This window comes from Xyrauchen texanus, chromosome 2 (assembly GCF_025860055.1).
Source record: "Xyrauchen texanus isolate HMW12.3.18 chromosome 2, RBS_HiC_50CHRs, whole genome shotgun sequence".
NCBI classification, from domain to species: domain Eukaryota; kingdom Metazoa; phylum Chordata; class Actinopteri; order Cypriniformes; family Catostomidae; genus Xyrauchen; species Xyrauchen texanus.
In genome coordinates, this window is record NC_068277.1 from 16,312,712 (window position 1) to 16,330,213 (window position 17,502).

The 17,502-nt window shown below is 36.7% G+C and overlaps 1 protein-coding gene across 1 annotated transcript in view; it reads right to left on the reverse strand.

Moving 5' to 3' along the window:
• The window catches only part of elp4 (elongator acetyltransferase complex subunit 4), a 90,944-nt gene extending 73,502 nt beyond the window's left edge, over positions 1–17,442 (reverse strand). Inside the window, exons 1-4 of the mRNA XM_052152398.1 lie at positions 17,274–17,442; positions 16,875–16,910; positions 9,684–9,805; positions 3,639–3,770 (exon numbers count right to left, since the gene is read on the reverse strand). Coding sequence (XP_052008358.1) covers positions 3,639–3,770; positions 9,684–9,805; positions 16,875–16,910; positions 17,274–17,442 — 459 coding nt within the window. The remainder of the gene's footprint in view (positions 1–3,638; positions 3,771–9,683; positions 9,806–16,874; positions 16,911–17,273) is intronic.
• Positions 17,443–17,502: the final 60 nt, after the last annotated feature.

Genomic DNA, 17,502 nt, shown 5'->3' on the forward strand with positions numbered 1-17,502 from the left:
TATTATTAAGTGAAGCTTGCATATCTGTGCTGCTTTATGGATGCGAGTCTTGGCCACTCACTGAGGCACTGGAGAACAAACTCGACATCTTCACCAGAAAGTGTTATCGGATCATGTCATCAATCAAGCTGAAGCTCATGTGACTAATCAAGAACTTTACAAGAAAACTGGCCAAATTCCAATCAGTTCAACTATTAGATCGAGACAGCTGCAGTTTACTGGACACTGTCTACGAATGAACGAGTGTGAATCGGCGAAAATCTATGCCCTTCACAAGTCGGAAGTAACATCGAACCCACGTGGTAGACAGCGCTTTTCATATCGAGAAAAATGTACAAAGATCTTAAACACTTAGGCCTGGAATTGGAAAAAGAACATCTAAATGCAAGAGGTCACCAGATTGGCAGAGGATATAAAGTTGTGGAAGAGTATTGTCGTGCCTAACAAGCCTGCACGATGATGATGATGATGATGAATTTGGACTACTTTTATGATGCTTTGTCCTTTATCCATTTTAAAGCAGCATGAACAGTCTTCAAAACTTATGTTGTGCTCTACAGAAGAAAGTAAGTCAAATGGGTTTGTAATAACATGAGGATGATAAAAATATGAACATTTTAATTTTTGGTGAACAATGTCTTTAATAAAATTGTAAGAACAATATTCTGACCACCGCTGGTATAAGTGATGTCAGCCATTGGCAGGTGTGGCAAAAAGTTTATATTGGACCCTGTTTACACCCATAGATGTAATTGTTGTCCTTTGCATTTTTTTTCCCTCAAGCATTTAAATTGAAACTAACTATTAATGGAAAATAGGAAAGAACATACATGTGATCAACAACAGCTTTTTTAGTTACAGTATTTAGAAGCTTTTAAACTGAACAGCTTTTTAGCTTTATTATGTTGGCTTGACAGCATTCTTGAAATCATTGTATGTATAAGGTAAACTTTTAAAGGACAACGAGAAAGAAGTATTAAGAATATAAAAGACTTTGTAACTTCCAGGTGCCATTGATGGTTTAACCATTGTTGGACAGTAAGAAATCCTGACGATTCGCTAAGCCATTGAGAACATAATCACTTTCTGACAAGACTGAGCACTTAAGCTTAGAAAAACACACTTGCACACGGGCAGATGTTTTCCTGGAGTTGTGAGGGGGTCTGGATTTTCCTCCAGAGTTTCTAATGAGCAGGGGGCACCACTGTGAGGTGAGCCCTAATCTTCTCCTGATCTGGATCAGCGATTCTTCTGTTCCATCACCTCATTCTGATACTGACAGATTGGATCTCATCATCGTTTAGTGGGCAGGTTCTGGCGACCCCTTTAACATTACGGGATGGTTCTGCACTGTCTGAACTTTGATCTGGTGTCTCCATTGAGCAAGAGAATAGAGGGGGGCGCTCTATATTTAGGATGCAAATCCCTTACTAGATTTACTAGTGCTTTGTGAGGAAGACAGAGGTATGAAAAAGGCTAATGAGGGTAAGTATCCCCTCTGATACAAGGAGGAAAAAAAGAGTGATAGAAAAAAAGGACAGGAAAGTAAAAGAAATAAGGGAAGACAATAAAATGGGTGTAAAATGCCTCAATGCATTGATCTGACAATGAAAATTCAATGTATAATAATTACTAATAATCAATTATAATTACTATATTAATAAGTTCAGTTCTTAGCCAAAAAGTAATTCTACCAAATTCACACCAAAATTGTCAAATCTAACCAGACTGAGACCATATTCCAATTTCGCCATTGAAACATTGTTAGAGCAAATATTTACATCTCAGATTCCAAAATGAACACTGACCAAGCACCAAATGAGAATATTTTGGCTTTGCCGAGAAATAGGAAGAGGTGGTTAAAAAAAGAGGAAGGGTAAGGAAAAGAAATAAGAAAATACAAAATACACTAAATTGACTGAGGAGAGAAAAAAGAACGGAAGCAGCAAATGAAGAGAGAGATTGAAATTCGTCCAAAAACGAGGGAAAGACTGAAATCTTTTGGGGTGTCTCACGGGTGTCCCCCCTAATCTCCATAGCAATCTGGATTACAGGCAGGCGGGAGGGATCTTTTCTGAAAGCAGAAGAAAGAGGGGTGCGCGGAAGCCACAACGAGGGCTCTGAGGGGATTTGGAGAAGTTGGAGGCTGCTGTTTCATTGTAATGGGCTTGAGCTTGAATAGAACCTCCATGTCCTCCTGTCTGCTCTGGGTTTAAGTCTACCTATAACCAGCTAAGCGTGAGTAATCCATCTAAACTGCGAATGAGAGTAGCGAAAGCCCATTCACGTTGCTGGGTGGGAAGGAACTGATATATTTATTACTGAAAACTACACCCCTTCCCCCACAAATAAACACACTTTCTTAGCCTTTATAATACAACGCCTGTTATGGAGAGAACGGGGGGCAGATAGGGGGAAACAGTTTTAAAAGGGAAATAATGAATAAATCATAACAAAAATGTTATTACAAAAACCGATTACAAGTTCTGAATTTATTGAATATGATAGTTAGGGGTGTAAAATGACAATGAAAAAACTTAATTACAAATATGGATTTTAAAACTGGATTTTACCCTATAAGGTCACACTTGTTTTACAGAGTTAATGGTACTATGTATTTACAAACTGTCTAATTACTGAGAAATACTAATTAACTATATGTACTTAATGTGTAATTATTTTTACTTGCATGGTAATTAAAGCAATATTCCAAGTTCAATACAAGTTAAGCTCTATCGACAGCATTAGTGGCATAATGTTGATTACCACAAAATTGTATTTTCGATTTGTCCCTCCTTTTCTTTAAAAAAAAAAAAAAAAAAGCAAAAATCTGGGTAAAACTGAGGCATTTACAATGGAAGTGAATGGGGGCCAATATTTGGAGGGTTTAAAGCCAGAAATGCATTGCTTAAAATTTTATAAAAGCACTTACATTAATTATTCTGTCAAAATTGGTGTATTATTTGAGCTGTAAATTTGGTTAAATCATCATTTTTACATTTGTTTTTTTAGAGTTTAAGTTGTAAATTGGATAGACCTTTACACAGAACAAGTTAGTAAGTGATTTTATTACACTAAAATCATTTTAACATGCATATTGTTTATGTTTTGTGGCTATACTTTTGAAACAGTGAGTATTGTAATGTTTATGGATTAGCCCCATTCACTTCCATTGTAATCCAGATTTTTGCTTATTTTAAAGAAAAGGAGGAATAAGTCTAAATGAGTTTTTGTGGTAATCAACATTATTCCACAAATGCTGTTAATTGAGCTTAACTTGTAATGTACCTTTAACATTAGCGATATGTAATGCGTAACACAGACACTAACATAATCCAATGTATTTTGCATTCATCTTTTATCCATAATACAATTATTTACCTATTTTCAAACATCAACCAAATCCAGATGCGCAATGTACTTCCGAGACAAATGTTTTTGATGGAGCAGTGGCAGAGGCAGTAGATAAACCATTTAATCATTTAATTAATGTATTCATATGTCAAGTTTCATGGTACATTTCTTCATGATGACCATCAATGACCTTGACTGATTGTAATATATTTAAGTGTGTATGAATACTCTTCAGTGTGTTTTGTTGAATCAAAGGACTGACTGCCCTAAAAATTGTCTTTTACCTGAACTCTGGGCTGGTTTTGGTAGCGCCAGGCGATTTTCATTGTGTCTGGATTTTCTGGTTTACATGGCTGAGGTTGACCCTCATTGATTTTCAGACTGGCAACATCATCCACAATCGGTGAAGGGAGTTCCTACATTGCAAGGTAAACAAAGAATAAATTGCTAAAATGCTATTAGTACTATTTGGAAAAAAAAGTATTAAAGTATTCCAGCCCTACATAGTTTGGTAAAAAGACCTTATTAATAGAAATAATCTGCAAATTGTAACTTTGAAATATGCATATATTTTACACATATGGGAAAAAAATTCTAAGCAAAAATAATTTTAGTAAATTATTACTTTTTTGCTCCCAGTGCAACAGTGTGTATAAAACTATACTAAATAAATTAAATTATGCATTGCTGCTTTATTAATTTATGAAAATGTATTTGATAAAATGGAAGATAAATTAAGATTGTGTTGTGCAAAATAACGAAAATAAATTAAAATAAATAGTTCCTTTTTGTCTTCTGAACACAAACAAAAAAAAGTACTTTGAAGGATGTACAGTATAATGTATTTTGTCCACACAAATTTAAAGGTATAGTTCACCCAAAAATGAAAATTCTCTCATCATTTACTCACCCTCATGCCATCCCAGATGTGTATTACTTTCTTTCTTATGCAGAACACAAACAATGATTTTTAGAAGAATATCTCAGCTCTGTAGTTCCTCACAATGCAAGTGAATGGTGGCGAGAACATTGAAGCTCCAAAAAGCATTTAAAAGGCAGGATAAAATTAATACACAAGACTCCAGTGGTTAAATCCATATCTTCAGAAGTAATTTGATAGGTGTGGTTGAGAAACAGATCAATATTTAAGTACTTTTTACTTTAAATATCCACTTTCCCATTCTTCTTCTTTTGTTTTTGGCAATTCACATTCTTTGTAAATATTGCCACCTACTGGGCAGGGAGGTTAATTATTAGTGAATAAAGAACTTAAATATTGATATTTTTCTCACCTACACCTATATCAACACAGTTGTATTGATTACCTTTATGATTTTGGACCTTCAAAGTTCTGGCCACCATTCACTTGCATTGTATGGACCTACAGAGCCAAGGTATTCTCCTAAAAATCTTTGCTTGTGTTGTGCAGATGAAAGTCAAATACAATCTAGGATGGCATGACGGTGAGTAACTGATGAGAAAATATTCATATTTGGGTGAACTATCCCTTTAATCGACCATAATATGGTATTACATTTTTGTCTGTTTCTCACCCAAAGCAATCCTGTCTCTTTAGAAGACATGGATTAAACCACTCAAATCATATGGATTACTTTTATGCTGCCTTTATGTCCTTTTTTTGAGCTTGAAAGGTTTTGACCCCACTGACTTCTATTGTATGGACAAAAACATATTATACATCCTTCAAAATGTCTTTGTTTGTGTTCAGCAGAAGAGAGAAATTCATATGAGTTAGAGACGGCATGAGGGTGAGTAAATAATGAGAGAATTATAATTTTTAAGTGAACTATTCCTTTTTTACAGAACTTTACAGTCCACAAATGCACTCAGAATATTGCAAGACATCTTTTTACATAAAGTTAATTCTTCTTAAAAAAAAAAAAAAATAAAAAAAGCTTTAAAGAAGCATTAAAAATGGGAACAGTACATTTTTTTATTTTTTATTATTTGCTTGTAATTGAAAAATAATTAAACAGTTACTAACAGTAAGTTGCAGTACAGAATTACCTGTTTAATTTGTGCGTGTGTTGCTGCTTATAAACTTTACCTAGATGCTATAAATTAAATCTAGATTGAGACACTTTCTTGGCAAGAAAGGGGAAATACAATTGCGCTGGGACCTGGATAAACAACGTTAAATAAATACAGTAAATAAATAAACACATTAGCACTTCATAAGCTGCTTTTTTAAACAACAGAGTTAATCCTGAAGTCGTTAGTGCTAAGAAATGACAAAATGTAGGCGTGGTCTGCCTCACACAATTTGCATACAGATCAAACAATAACAATCATTAAGCTTGTGTTGACTGGGGCCAATCAGGGGCCAGAGAGAGGAACTGTTGTCCACTGTCATTAAGGCGAGACTCGTTAACACTCACAGGTAACTCCCTGAGCTCTCTCACACAAACATTCATGTATCAGTCTATGAAAGGGAGCAGAGAGACAGAGACACAGAGAGACAGAGAGAAAACACTGACTATGCTCAAAATTGAATACTAGTGCATTTCATTTATTGCATACTTCACAATATACACTGAATACTGCCTAGCATTTTTTGAAACACATTACGCAACACAAATTTCAAACAGTAATATGCTACAGCGTTGACACACTACCTTATTATGTGCAATAAGATGTGCATCTTATTATGTAGCATGGTTAGGTGTTTTTGTAAACAAGATATCTTGTGATTAAAAGTCTTGGCAGCCCAATCAAACAATTCAAGTCAAGAAAAGATTTTAAAGGTGACCTATTATGCCCCTTTTTACAAGATGTAATATAATGGGGCTTTTCCACTGCACGGTACAACTCGACTCTGCTCGCTTTTTGGGGGTTTTCCTCTGTGGATAGTACCTGGTACCTGACGTTTTTTAGGGTTCCAGGCGAGCCGAGCTGATACTAAATGTGACAAAAAATCATGCAGATCACTAATTGGTCAAGAGAGAATAGTCACTACCAGCGTCACTGGATTTCTGACACGCAACATCAACCCGCTAGTTTTAAAGTTAGCAACAGCGATAACAGAATAATTTGTTCATGCGCCTTTCAAATTGTGAAAAAATTGGCAAAACTACGCCATGGTCAATAAACGAGGTGCAGATGGTCCACTAGGTAGCAATGAGTGAAATGAAAAAGTCTATCAGGAAGTGTCTAAGCTGTTGGCTGCACACGGCTACCACCGGACCAAGGAAAAGTGGAAGTGGTTCGACCAAATGGACGCTATCTAAACCGGTGAGCAATTGGAGGATGGTACATATTGTTACATTAACTATATAATCTGTTTGAAAGCTTCACTTTATTTAGTTGACCAGCTACTGGAAGCTTGCTTCTAAAATCCCCATGCAACAAATGCTTTATGCAGTACAATGAGTAGCTATCAGCTAGCGGTTGTTATTTTTTTTTGGTCAGTTTGTGTCGTGTTTAAGATGATGTCATGGCAGTAGATGCGGCGCAACTATGACGATAAGCCTATAATCCCACCCACGTTGAGATGGCACTAAACTGCACTGGAAATGCAAGCTCAGAAATGTAAAGCGAGTAGAGCTGAGGTGAGTCGAACCGTACCGTGCAGTGGAAAAGTGCCATATGTCTCAGGTGTCCCCAGAATGTGATACATCTTCAGGATATAAAGCTGGAACACGAATAGTTGGTACTGATCCATGCTTGAGAATCACATTTTTTGAAAATCCTGCTTTATATTGACACTCCTTCACAAAGTGGTCTGGTGTAAAATGATTTGCACTAACATACACAACTTCTGGTATGTTTTGGAGCACATTTCCTTCAAAAACAAAACTTGTCCACTGTGTGGTGATGGTGTAGTGGGCTAAAGCACTATACTGCTAAGCAGAAGGTTGTTGGTTCGATCCTCACAGCCACCACCATTGTGTTCTTGAGCAAGGAACTTAACTCCAGGTTGCTCCGGGGGGATTGTCCCTGTAATAAGGACTCTGTAAGTCGCTTTGGATAAAAGCGTCTGCCAAATACATAAATGTAAATGTGTCTTCAGTGGCTCTGATGCCGGGAGTACATGAAGACTCTAATGTTCACTTTTACAGCCAACAACAGAACACTTATAACGCTTACGAAACGGATACATTATTCTTCTCACTTTATCTGCTCCAGTGAGGGAAAAAAATGGCAGACTGTGTAGATCACTCTGGGACTGGAGTCAGTCACCAGTCATGGGCGAGGCCTGCTCTAACGTGCCATCACATTAGAGCAGAAACGAAAAGAAAAGAAAACCATTCATTTTGACAAACAATTTTTGATTAATAGAAATATAAGAAAGAGGAGTGGGTGGACTTTTAACATTGTAGGGTGGTTGTGAAACACTGTTGATTAACATTTATGTACAAACACCATGTAAGTGAATTTTGCATAATAGGTCCCCTTTAAAAAAAAATCACTGATACTTCTGGTTCATTCAATGATAAGTCAATATGAGCGCATTGCACAGTAGGAGTTTTGGTATTTTCGTGTAAGTCTAGGCGCAGTTGGGTTTGGTGAAATCATGCACGCAAGGCACTAATCGGTCAAATAAGGTTCTTCTCTGGCACCATCTCATCCTATACAGTCCATTTCCTGTAAAGCACCAGTGATATAAACAAATACAGCACATACATAAGACATTGGTAGTGTAAATGGACTATATGCAATGAATTAGAATAATAGAAATATGGATTTACATTATTTTGGGACGCACTCTTTTTCTACGCATGGTTCATATGAATGTATGCTCCATTAAATTGTAGAGAATGCAAGTATTATTAATCATTATCATCTACTCACACACAAATCATGGCTAGTATTAACAGTGATTGAATTGGCACGCACTTCACTTCTACCGGTCAATTTAGATAAAATATTATTGTTTTATGTATTGAAACAAAAAAAAAAATTATAATAATATTTCTAAATTCAAAAATTACACTTCAAACAAAATGAAAATATAATCAAAATAACGAAGTGGTCAAAAAAATAATACCAAATCCAAACATTGTACTCTCTCAAACTTCTTCCACCGGCCCCTTTTTCAGTGACTTAAAAATCACTTTATGACAGGTGGAAAATTACTAGTCAAAATGTAATCATAAATATAATTGTAAATATACAAGAATAATAACACATATAAACATACAAATACAAATACTAATAACAATAAAAAAATAAACCATGACCTCTAGAAAGTTTAACAAAAATCTCATAATTTTTTGTTTCAATATAGGTCTTCAACAGTTATTGAAGGGACATAGTTTGATGTTCTGAACTTTATTTCCACCTGCTGGTGAAATATCCAAACTGCAAATGCTGGAACTGAATTTAGACTTTGCGCCGAGTTAAGACGTGGTATTGAAACGTCTTAGTGCAATGACATATTTCTTAGGAAAACAGCAAACTGCGCTTTGCACAACTTCATTTACCATTCAGTTTGCGTGCCTACACCCACAGTCGTGCAAACACACCCACACACACCCACTTTCGCTTTGCGCTGGCATGAAAATTGCGCTTAGAATTAGCGCTCTAACGAAAATTGGATAAGACATAGTGCACAGTCATTGCACACTTACGAAAATAGAGCCCAAAGAGTTTCCCGCAAAGCTAATTTGGATATGAAAACAATGAGTGGATGATTTGCGGCAGGTGTGCCAGAACTCTCAAATTGTTAAACTTGCCACAAATGCTGTCGATTGAGCTTAACTTGTATTGAACCTGGAATATTCCTTTAAGTATTTGAGGATGTGCATTAATCAACCTGTTACATGTCCGACATAACCAGACAGGTTTTTTGAACCAAGTTATAACTTGTTTGGTTGATAGTTCAGAATGAACCTACATCATTTCTTCAAAGTAAACTGTATACAACATTGAAATATGTGGTTTAAAAGAACCCAGAAGTGTGGTCACCTGTGGTGTGAAGTAATGCTAATTTAATCTATAGCCAATAAAATAAGGATGCAGCACAGAAAGGCAGCAGATTCAAAGTGGCAAATAAATAAATAAGACTTTGTGGTAGCCATCTTGAATCAGGATAATACAATTCAGGTACTGTCGTCACCAGTCACACCTAGCTTTCTGTTCCCTTGTGATACTTAAGATAATATTGGACTGATAAAGTCAATATTCAATATATCTAAGTTTATTGTTTTGAGGGCCAGGTATTAGTTGTACAAGAGAATTCAAATGTAAAAAATTGATCTTGATGCATTTGGTAACTTGGATACTCTTGATACTTGATGAGTTGACACGTTTGCGTTTGTCTAACAGGCAAGTTTGAACATCTGATTTGATTTTGGTTTTGCTCTTACCTGCATGATATCATCAGGGTGATGTCGGGCGGATGCCAGGAATAGTTCATGTCCACACACAACTCCCTCTGCCAGGAAGTACTTGAGCAACATACGGGAGTAGCTGTCATAGCGGTCCTCTTCTGTAAACAACGAGCATCAAGAGTGAACATATCAACCCAAACCATATTACATCACAGAACATTCCTGATGTGTCAAATGTCAGAAGAATGCCATGATCAGATCAGATACTGTATATACTGACTAACCTCTGCTGAAGTGAGTTAAAAATGGTTTATTCTGGTTTCTAGTGAAGGAATACACTCTAGCCTCTTGCCTGTCATAAATGGCACATTGTTTATCTCAGTCGGAAGGCCAGTATGACTGAAGTGGGATCGTAATCGATTAATGATCAGTCCATCATTAGAGAATGATAGGAGTGCTGGCTGCTCTTTATCTGGGGAGATTATAATGACCAATTTGTCAGATCCGTGGCCTATTGGTTAGCGCAAACTTCAGACATTTTGAGCTGTGGTCCTCATGTGGGTTTGAGTGTGGTCTGCATTGTGTCCCAATCCAATTAACTCTATTTCTCTCACTCAGTACATTTACATGCACTTTAAAAGTTCGATTTCAGTTGCACTAAACCAATAATTTTTCTTTCTATAAATGTAATATAAACACTTAGGTTTGAATTTGAATTTATGCATTTGGCAGACGCTTTTTTCCAAAGCGACTTAGTGCACTTATTACAGGGACAATCCCCCCGGAGCAACCTGGAGTTAAGTGTCTTCCTCAAGGACACAATGGTGGTGGCTGTGGGGATCGAACCAACGACCTTCTGATTAACAGTTACGTGCTTTAGTCCACTACGCCACCACCACTCCTATTCCACGGAAATTGTACCAATCCGAGTTTTGTGAAGTCGGACTAACAGTCACAGATAATGCGATTGTAGTTCAGCTTCGTCCAGCATGTAATGGGACCACAACTGGCCTCAGCGTTGTGTACATGCTCCAAAAGAGAGGTAACACATGGCGTGTATTTAACACTTCCTCAGCTGATGTCTTTCCTTCAAATATTACATTATGCACTGTGTCATGTACACTTCGAAAGACAAAGATTGTAGCTTGATTATTAAAAAACCCGCTGCAGCACTCTATTAGAAACACCTGTACACCTACTTATACATGGGATTATCGAATCAGCAAATCATGTGGCAGCAGTGCAATGCATAAAATCGACATTGGAATGATTGTTGGTGCTAGACGGGCTGGTTTAAGTAATTATGTAACTGCTGATCTCCTGGGACTTTCCCACACAACAGGGTACTCAGAATGGTGCCAAAAACTAAAAAACAGTCAATGAGCAGCAGTTCTGTGGATGGAAATGCCTTGTTGATAAGAGAGGTCAACAGAGAATAGAATAATTAAAAAGGCAAAAAGTTACATACAAAAACAAACTGACTGTATAACTTAAAGAGGTGATAATCACTCCTATGTCTATGTCATCACTGATGAGAACCGAGGGAAAGGACAAAGATTGACTGATGGTGGTATTTACAAAGAAAACTAAAAGGGAACAGTGTGGACATACACATTAATGAAATGTAGCCGAGGTGAAATAATTAGTAGATCAAATATTTAAAAACACACCATGTAATCAAAATGAGAGTTTGTGACTTTTAGTCTGGGTTTATTAGCTTTGAGGTCATCTATGTGCTAGTGTACTCATAAAAGTTGGCAAATTGACTTTTAGCAGATCTTCACATTTAAAATGTCCCAATCTCTGATTAACCTTATCTCATTTGCCGTGACGGATAAAAATTTGCTAAATTCTACAATAGTAATTGGTACAGTAGTTTGGTATTTTTGATACTTTAATAACAATTCAACATAGCTATGAAGCTTAAAAAAACATATTTTTGAAATATTTACTGTTCACAACAGGGTTGGCTAATGATGGTCAACCAGTTGTCTAGTTACTGAGGTTGGCTACAGAGATTAGAAGGGATTTCATGTTATTTATTTTTTTTCTGTGTCTTGTTTCTGCTCTACCTTCTGTACTACTCAGTTATGTTTAGGGTAAGCAGTGTAATACTGTGGATATTCTTGGATTTTGTGTGATGAATTGCTTATGTTCATAATTTTGTAAGTTGCTTTGAATAAAAGCGTTTGCTAAATGACTAAATGTAAAATGTACAGGGTTTTAGTCAATTAGGCATGTCACCCACTTTAAAGCATCGTGACAACAGTCATCAAAGCATTGTTTTTAGACAAGTTGAACTAGTCTTTGAAAATCACAATAGTCACTTTTGAAAACAGGTACAGAAGTTTTGCACATTATGTGCTGTTTTGAACATTAAAATATCACACATTTGAAACCATTAACTACACTAAAAACATTTTGTACAATTAATGGTTAATTTATGGCATAGACAAATTTTTAAGAGAAACTTTCGGTAAGTGTCCATATCCAAACCCATGTTGGGTACAGGACAAAATTTAACAAATGCAAAAAAAAAAAAAAGATGACCACACACGGTTATTAAAGCGGCAAACTTTTATTGGAAAAAAAATCCCTGATTATCTCATCGGTCAAAAGGTCTTTTTTTTTAAATACACTTTTGGGGTTTATAAGTAAATTTGGCCAAATCATTATTTTTCAATGTGCATAGAAATCTGTTCAATTTATTCTATTGTATCTTTAACTGTTCATATATTGTTCATGTAAATGAAAAAAATTACAAAACATGGCCTTGGCAAAGTTTTTGACAGTGAAATTAGCTTGTATTTTTTTTATTTTAATTGGACACTTAACATCACTTAGCACTGCCCATTACTCTGACTTCCTGTCATAGTGTTCTCCAATGACACATGTTAATGGCCCACTCAGAAACATTGACAGTTTGCCTCTTCCTCCCTATCACACACAGTTTCTGAGCGTTTCAACTTTCCATTATTTCCGACAAACACTATCAGACCCACACAGGTCTAAAGCATCTTTGTGATCTCTCAAAGATTCTTCCAACAGCAGGAGAGAATGAGGGACACCCATCCACTTCCTTTTTTCGCCTACAAACCTGGATGCCTCTCATATTCCATAACAAGTAAAATAAAAAACACATTCCTCGGCTCTCCAATTTGTCACTGGAAGAACTCCCCTCTTCCTTATTGATGTGTTTCTAGGTCAGCAGGCATTTGTGGCTTTCAGTGGACATGACAAAGACACCCAGATGGGCCTACTCGAGATGGGGCCTATTGTGGTGCTGTTTCTATGGCGCCTTACAAATGAAACTTGTGGGTGCTATTAGCCTAGCGGGGGTGTTTAGGGGTGGGATGTGATGTGTTAGGGGTGCATATCTCTGTTTTTGAGACAAGACGACTTTGGCACATATCAGTCACTCAAGAGCATCTAGAGGAGGTGCATCTAAAGACTTCCTATCTTTTTTTAATGCGGAGAGAGGATGTATTTCAGCACAAATGAATGCTCTTTTTGTGAAAGAATAATTTAAGTTGTATTTTAACGTGTGTGTAAGACAGTAAGAATCTGTGTGTGCAAAAGAGAGTGAGTCAGATCTGTGGGGAAAATGTGTGTCAACCAACTGGCTAGAAATGTTTGCCGCCTGAGTCCCACTGATTCACAATAGCACTGGTAGTACAAATCTGATTTAAAAGCACAACATCCGGGACACAGCTACTCATATTATCATTTTAATTACTGCTGTATTTACTGAAATAAAATAAAAAACTGCTCTTTTTTTAACAACAGAAAATCCACACAAAAATGCTAAATTAAAATTGATGCTAACCTTTATTAACCTGAATTAATATAATTCAGACAGCTAAATTCCACTCTTTAAACAGATCATTTCTATCCACTGCAGAATGTATAAAGATCTACTTTCACAGACAGCATTGCTATTTTTATATGGGTCTATTGTGTGAGATTTACGATAAGTGAGATAGACAGCTTTTTATACATTTTTGATAAATCCACATTGCGGAAAACATGGACGGAATTGTGGAATCCAGTCATAACCGCATCATTAACATCACATGAGCACGGTTTGTGCAGTAATGACAATTTATTCACTGTGAAGTGTGCAGCACATGCAGACAATATGTTTATATAATCAAATCATAGCCTTTAGCAGTTTAATAAGCACATTAGCCCAATATAGTGAACTGCTTAACTGGAGGTGTAGAGGTAAATCCTCCAAAAACAGCTGCTAAAATAAAAGCTCTATTTAATTATTGAAAAATGGGACAGAAATACAGTATTATACTTCTGTATAATAAAATGTAATATTCAATGAAGTAGTTGTACTACTAATAACTATAATAATAATAATTATATTATATTTAAGCAATATCTCAAAGAAGAGTTTTATCACTGTTTTCATTAATACTATGATGCTCTGCAGCACTCTGACCAAAAAAAGAAAAACAAAATTTTGGGTTTTGGATTGTGCTATGAGGATCAATATAGACGCTATTTATTTTATATACAAAATAATGCAATGGTATGTTGAAAAGATAAAGATAAAATTATATGAATTCATTTGATTCATTCGTTTGAGACAGCTTTTTAATGATAAAACGTAATAAAAAATTTAAAACCCGAAATTCAAAGAAAATAAAACCGAAAACATGGAATTTTGGAAATAATTAAATGGAAATTGAACGGAAATTGGAAAAAAAAAATAGAGGACCATGTCTAATCCACTTCAAATGGAGTGAAAGCAGGACAAAAGAAAGGAAATAAAATAAATTAAAAGGCAAATGTATGAGATCCTCATGAATAGGCCTTTGTTTTGAAAATAATGGGCAATGGTGAATTAGCTGTAATTAATTAGAAGTGATTGCGGTCATATACAAGAGAGCAAAGTATGATTAAAAAGGTTTTGTTTATTTGTTTTTTACAGAATAGTGGCCAATTTCTTAAGATTATGTCCATATTTTATGAAATAAGCATGCAGTGTGAGTAAGAGTTAGCAGAAAGTACTAGCAATTTATGTTTAAATTGTCCCCTGACTCCTGAGCTTGTCAAAAATCAGAAACAAAATACCATTCACCCAAAAAATGACTGTTATAATTTTTCTTTCATCCCTGCCATACAAATACTATGAATAATTACATATTTTATCTGTACTGCTTTTGCCTAAAGAATATGTCTATTTTCACTACTAATAGAACAATGCATAGAACTTCAGCATTACATTTACAGTGAGGAAAATAAGTATTTGAACACCCTGCTATTTTGCAAGTTCTCCCACTTAGAAATCATGGAGGGGTCTGAAATTGTCATCGTAGGTGCATGTCCACTGTGAGACACATAATCTAAAAAAAAAAATCCAGAAATCACAATGTATGATTTTTTAACTATTTATTTGTATGATACAGCTGCAAATAAGTATTTGAACACCTGAGAAAATCAATGTTAATATTTGGTACATTAGCCTTTGTTTGCAATTACAGAGGTCAAACGTTTGCACACACTGCAGGAGGGATTTTGGCCCAATCCTCCACACAGATCTTCTCTGGGTCAGTCAGGTTTCTGGGCTGTCGCTGAGAAACACAGAGTTTGAGCTCCCTCCAAAGATTCTCTATTGGGTTTAGGTCTGGAGACTGGCTAGGCCACGCCAGAACCTTGATATGCTTCTTACAGAGCCACTCCTTGGTTATCCTGGCTGTGTGCTTCGGGTCATTGTCATGTTGGAAGACCCAGCCTCGACCCATCTTCAATGCTCTAACTGAGGGAAGGAGGTTGTTCCCCAAAATCTCGCAATACATGGCCCCGGTCATCCTCTCCTTAATACAGTGCAGTCGCCCTGTCCCATGTGCAGAAAAACACCCCCAAAGCATGATGCTACCACCCCCATGCTTCACAGTAGGGATGGTGTTCTTGGGATGGTACTCATCATTCTTCATCCTCCAAACACGGTTAGTGGAATTATGACCAAAAAGTTCTATTTTGGTCTCATCTGACCAAATGACTTTCTCCCATGACTCCTCTGGATCATCCAAATGGTCATTGGAAACTAAAGACGGGCCTTGACATGTGCTGGTTTAAGCAGGGGAACGTTCCGTGCCATGCATGATTTCAAACCGTGACGTCTTAGTGTATTACCAACAGTAACCTTGGAAACGGTGGTCCCAGCTCTTTTCAGGTCATTGACCAGCTCCTCCCGTGTAGTTCTGGGCTGATTTCTCACCTTTCTTAGGATCATTGAGACCCCACGAGGTGAGATCTTGCATGGAGCCCCAGTCCGAGGGAGATTGACAGTCATGTTTAGCTTCTTCCATTTTCTAATGATTGCTCCAACAGTGGACCTTTTTTCACCAAGCTGCTTGGCAATTTCCCCGTAGCCCTTTCCAGCCTTGTGGAGGTCTACAATTTTGTCTCTAGTGTCTTTGGACAGCTCTTTGGTCTTGGCCATGTTAGTAGTTGGATTCTTACTGATTGGATGGGGTGGACAGGTGTCTTTATGCACCTAACGACCTCAAACAGGTGCATCTAATTTAGGATAATAAATGGAGTGGAGGTGGACATTTTAAAGGCAGACTAACAGGTCTTTGAGGGTCAGAATTCTAGCTGATAGACAGGTGTTCAAATACTTATTTGCAGCTGTATCATACAAATAAATAGTTAAAAAATCATACATTGTGATTTCTGGATTTTTTTTTTTAGATTATGTCTCTCACAGTGGACATGCACCTACGATGACAATTTCAGACCCCTCCATGATTTCCAAGTGGGAGAACTTGCAAAATAGCAGGGTGTTCAAATACTTATTTTCCTCACTGTACATTTATGCATTTAGCAGACGCTTTTATCCAAAGCGACTTACAGTGCCCTTATTACAGGGACAAACCCCCCGGAGCAACCTGGAGTTAAGTGCCTTGCTCAAGGACACAATGGTGGTGACAGTGGGGATCGAACCAGCAACATTCTGCTTACCAGCTCAGTGCTTTAGCCCACTGCGCCGCCACCACCACAACATATTACTGCATTACTGTTACTAGCTTTTATTAAACATGCTGACAGTGATCCTATGAGTCTAAACTCAGCATATATCAATATATTTAACCATGCTTTATCTTTCAAAATAAAAATAAGAGTCAATAGTAATCAATCAATTGTTTGCAAAGTCAATCATTGTCTTGAACCATCTAATAACTTGGCAGGATAAAGACATTTATTGCTTACCTACAAGTAGTAGGGTCCCAACTGCCAGGCCACCACCTATGAAAAAGTGATAAAATATATGTACAGTATAAGAATCATGCCTTGACTAAATACACTATTATTATTTCTTACATTTTTATGGTCATACCTTCACATCGATTACATGCTATGACATATAATATCAATTACACACGGAACTTAAACAACAACTTAATCTAATCTCCTCTTTGTTTACAAAGTCATGCTGTGAGATACGCTTAAATAAGCGACACATACGCTGACATTTGAAGGGATGGGAGAATTTCAGAAGTCTAAATGTATTGTTAATGTTTAAAGAATAAAGTTCAAGACGATGTTATTATGAACGATACAGTTCGTATTCACTTTACAGTGAGCTTCAACCCAGTTAATTTCACTAACCAATGACGTAGTCAAGCGAAGTGACACCGGTGGAAACTATGAGCTGTCCGTTTTGTACAGATGGTCTGGTTCCTGGGATAGAAACTAGTTTGCTGCGGGATTTTTTCTGAAAACTAGTAGCATTGCTTACACCGGTAGGTATGTCCATGCCTTTCTCGGGAGCCGCCATGTTTGTCCTATGTTGACAGTAGGAGCATGACGCAATGCACGATAGCCAATCAGCGATTGA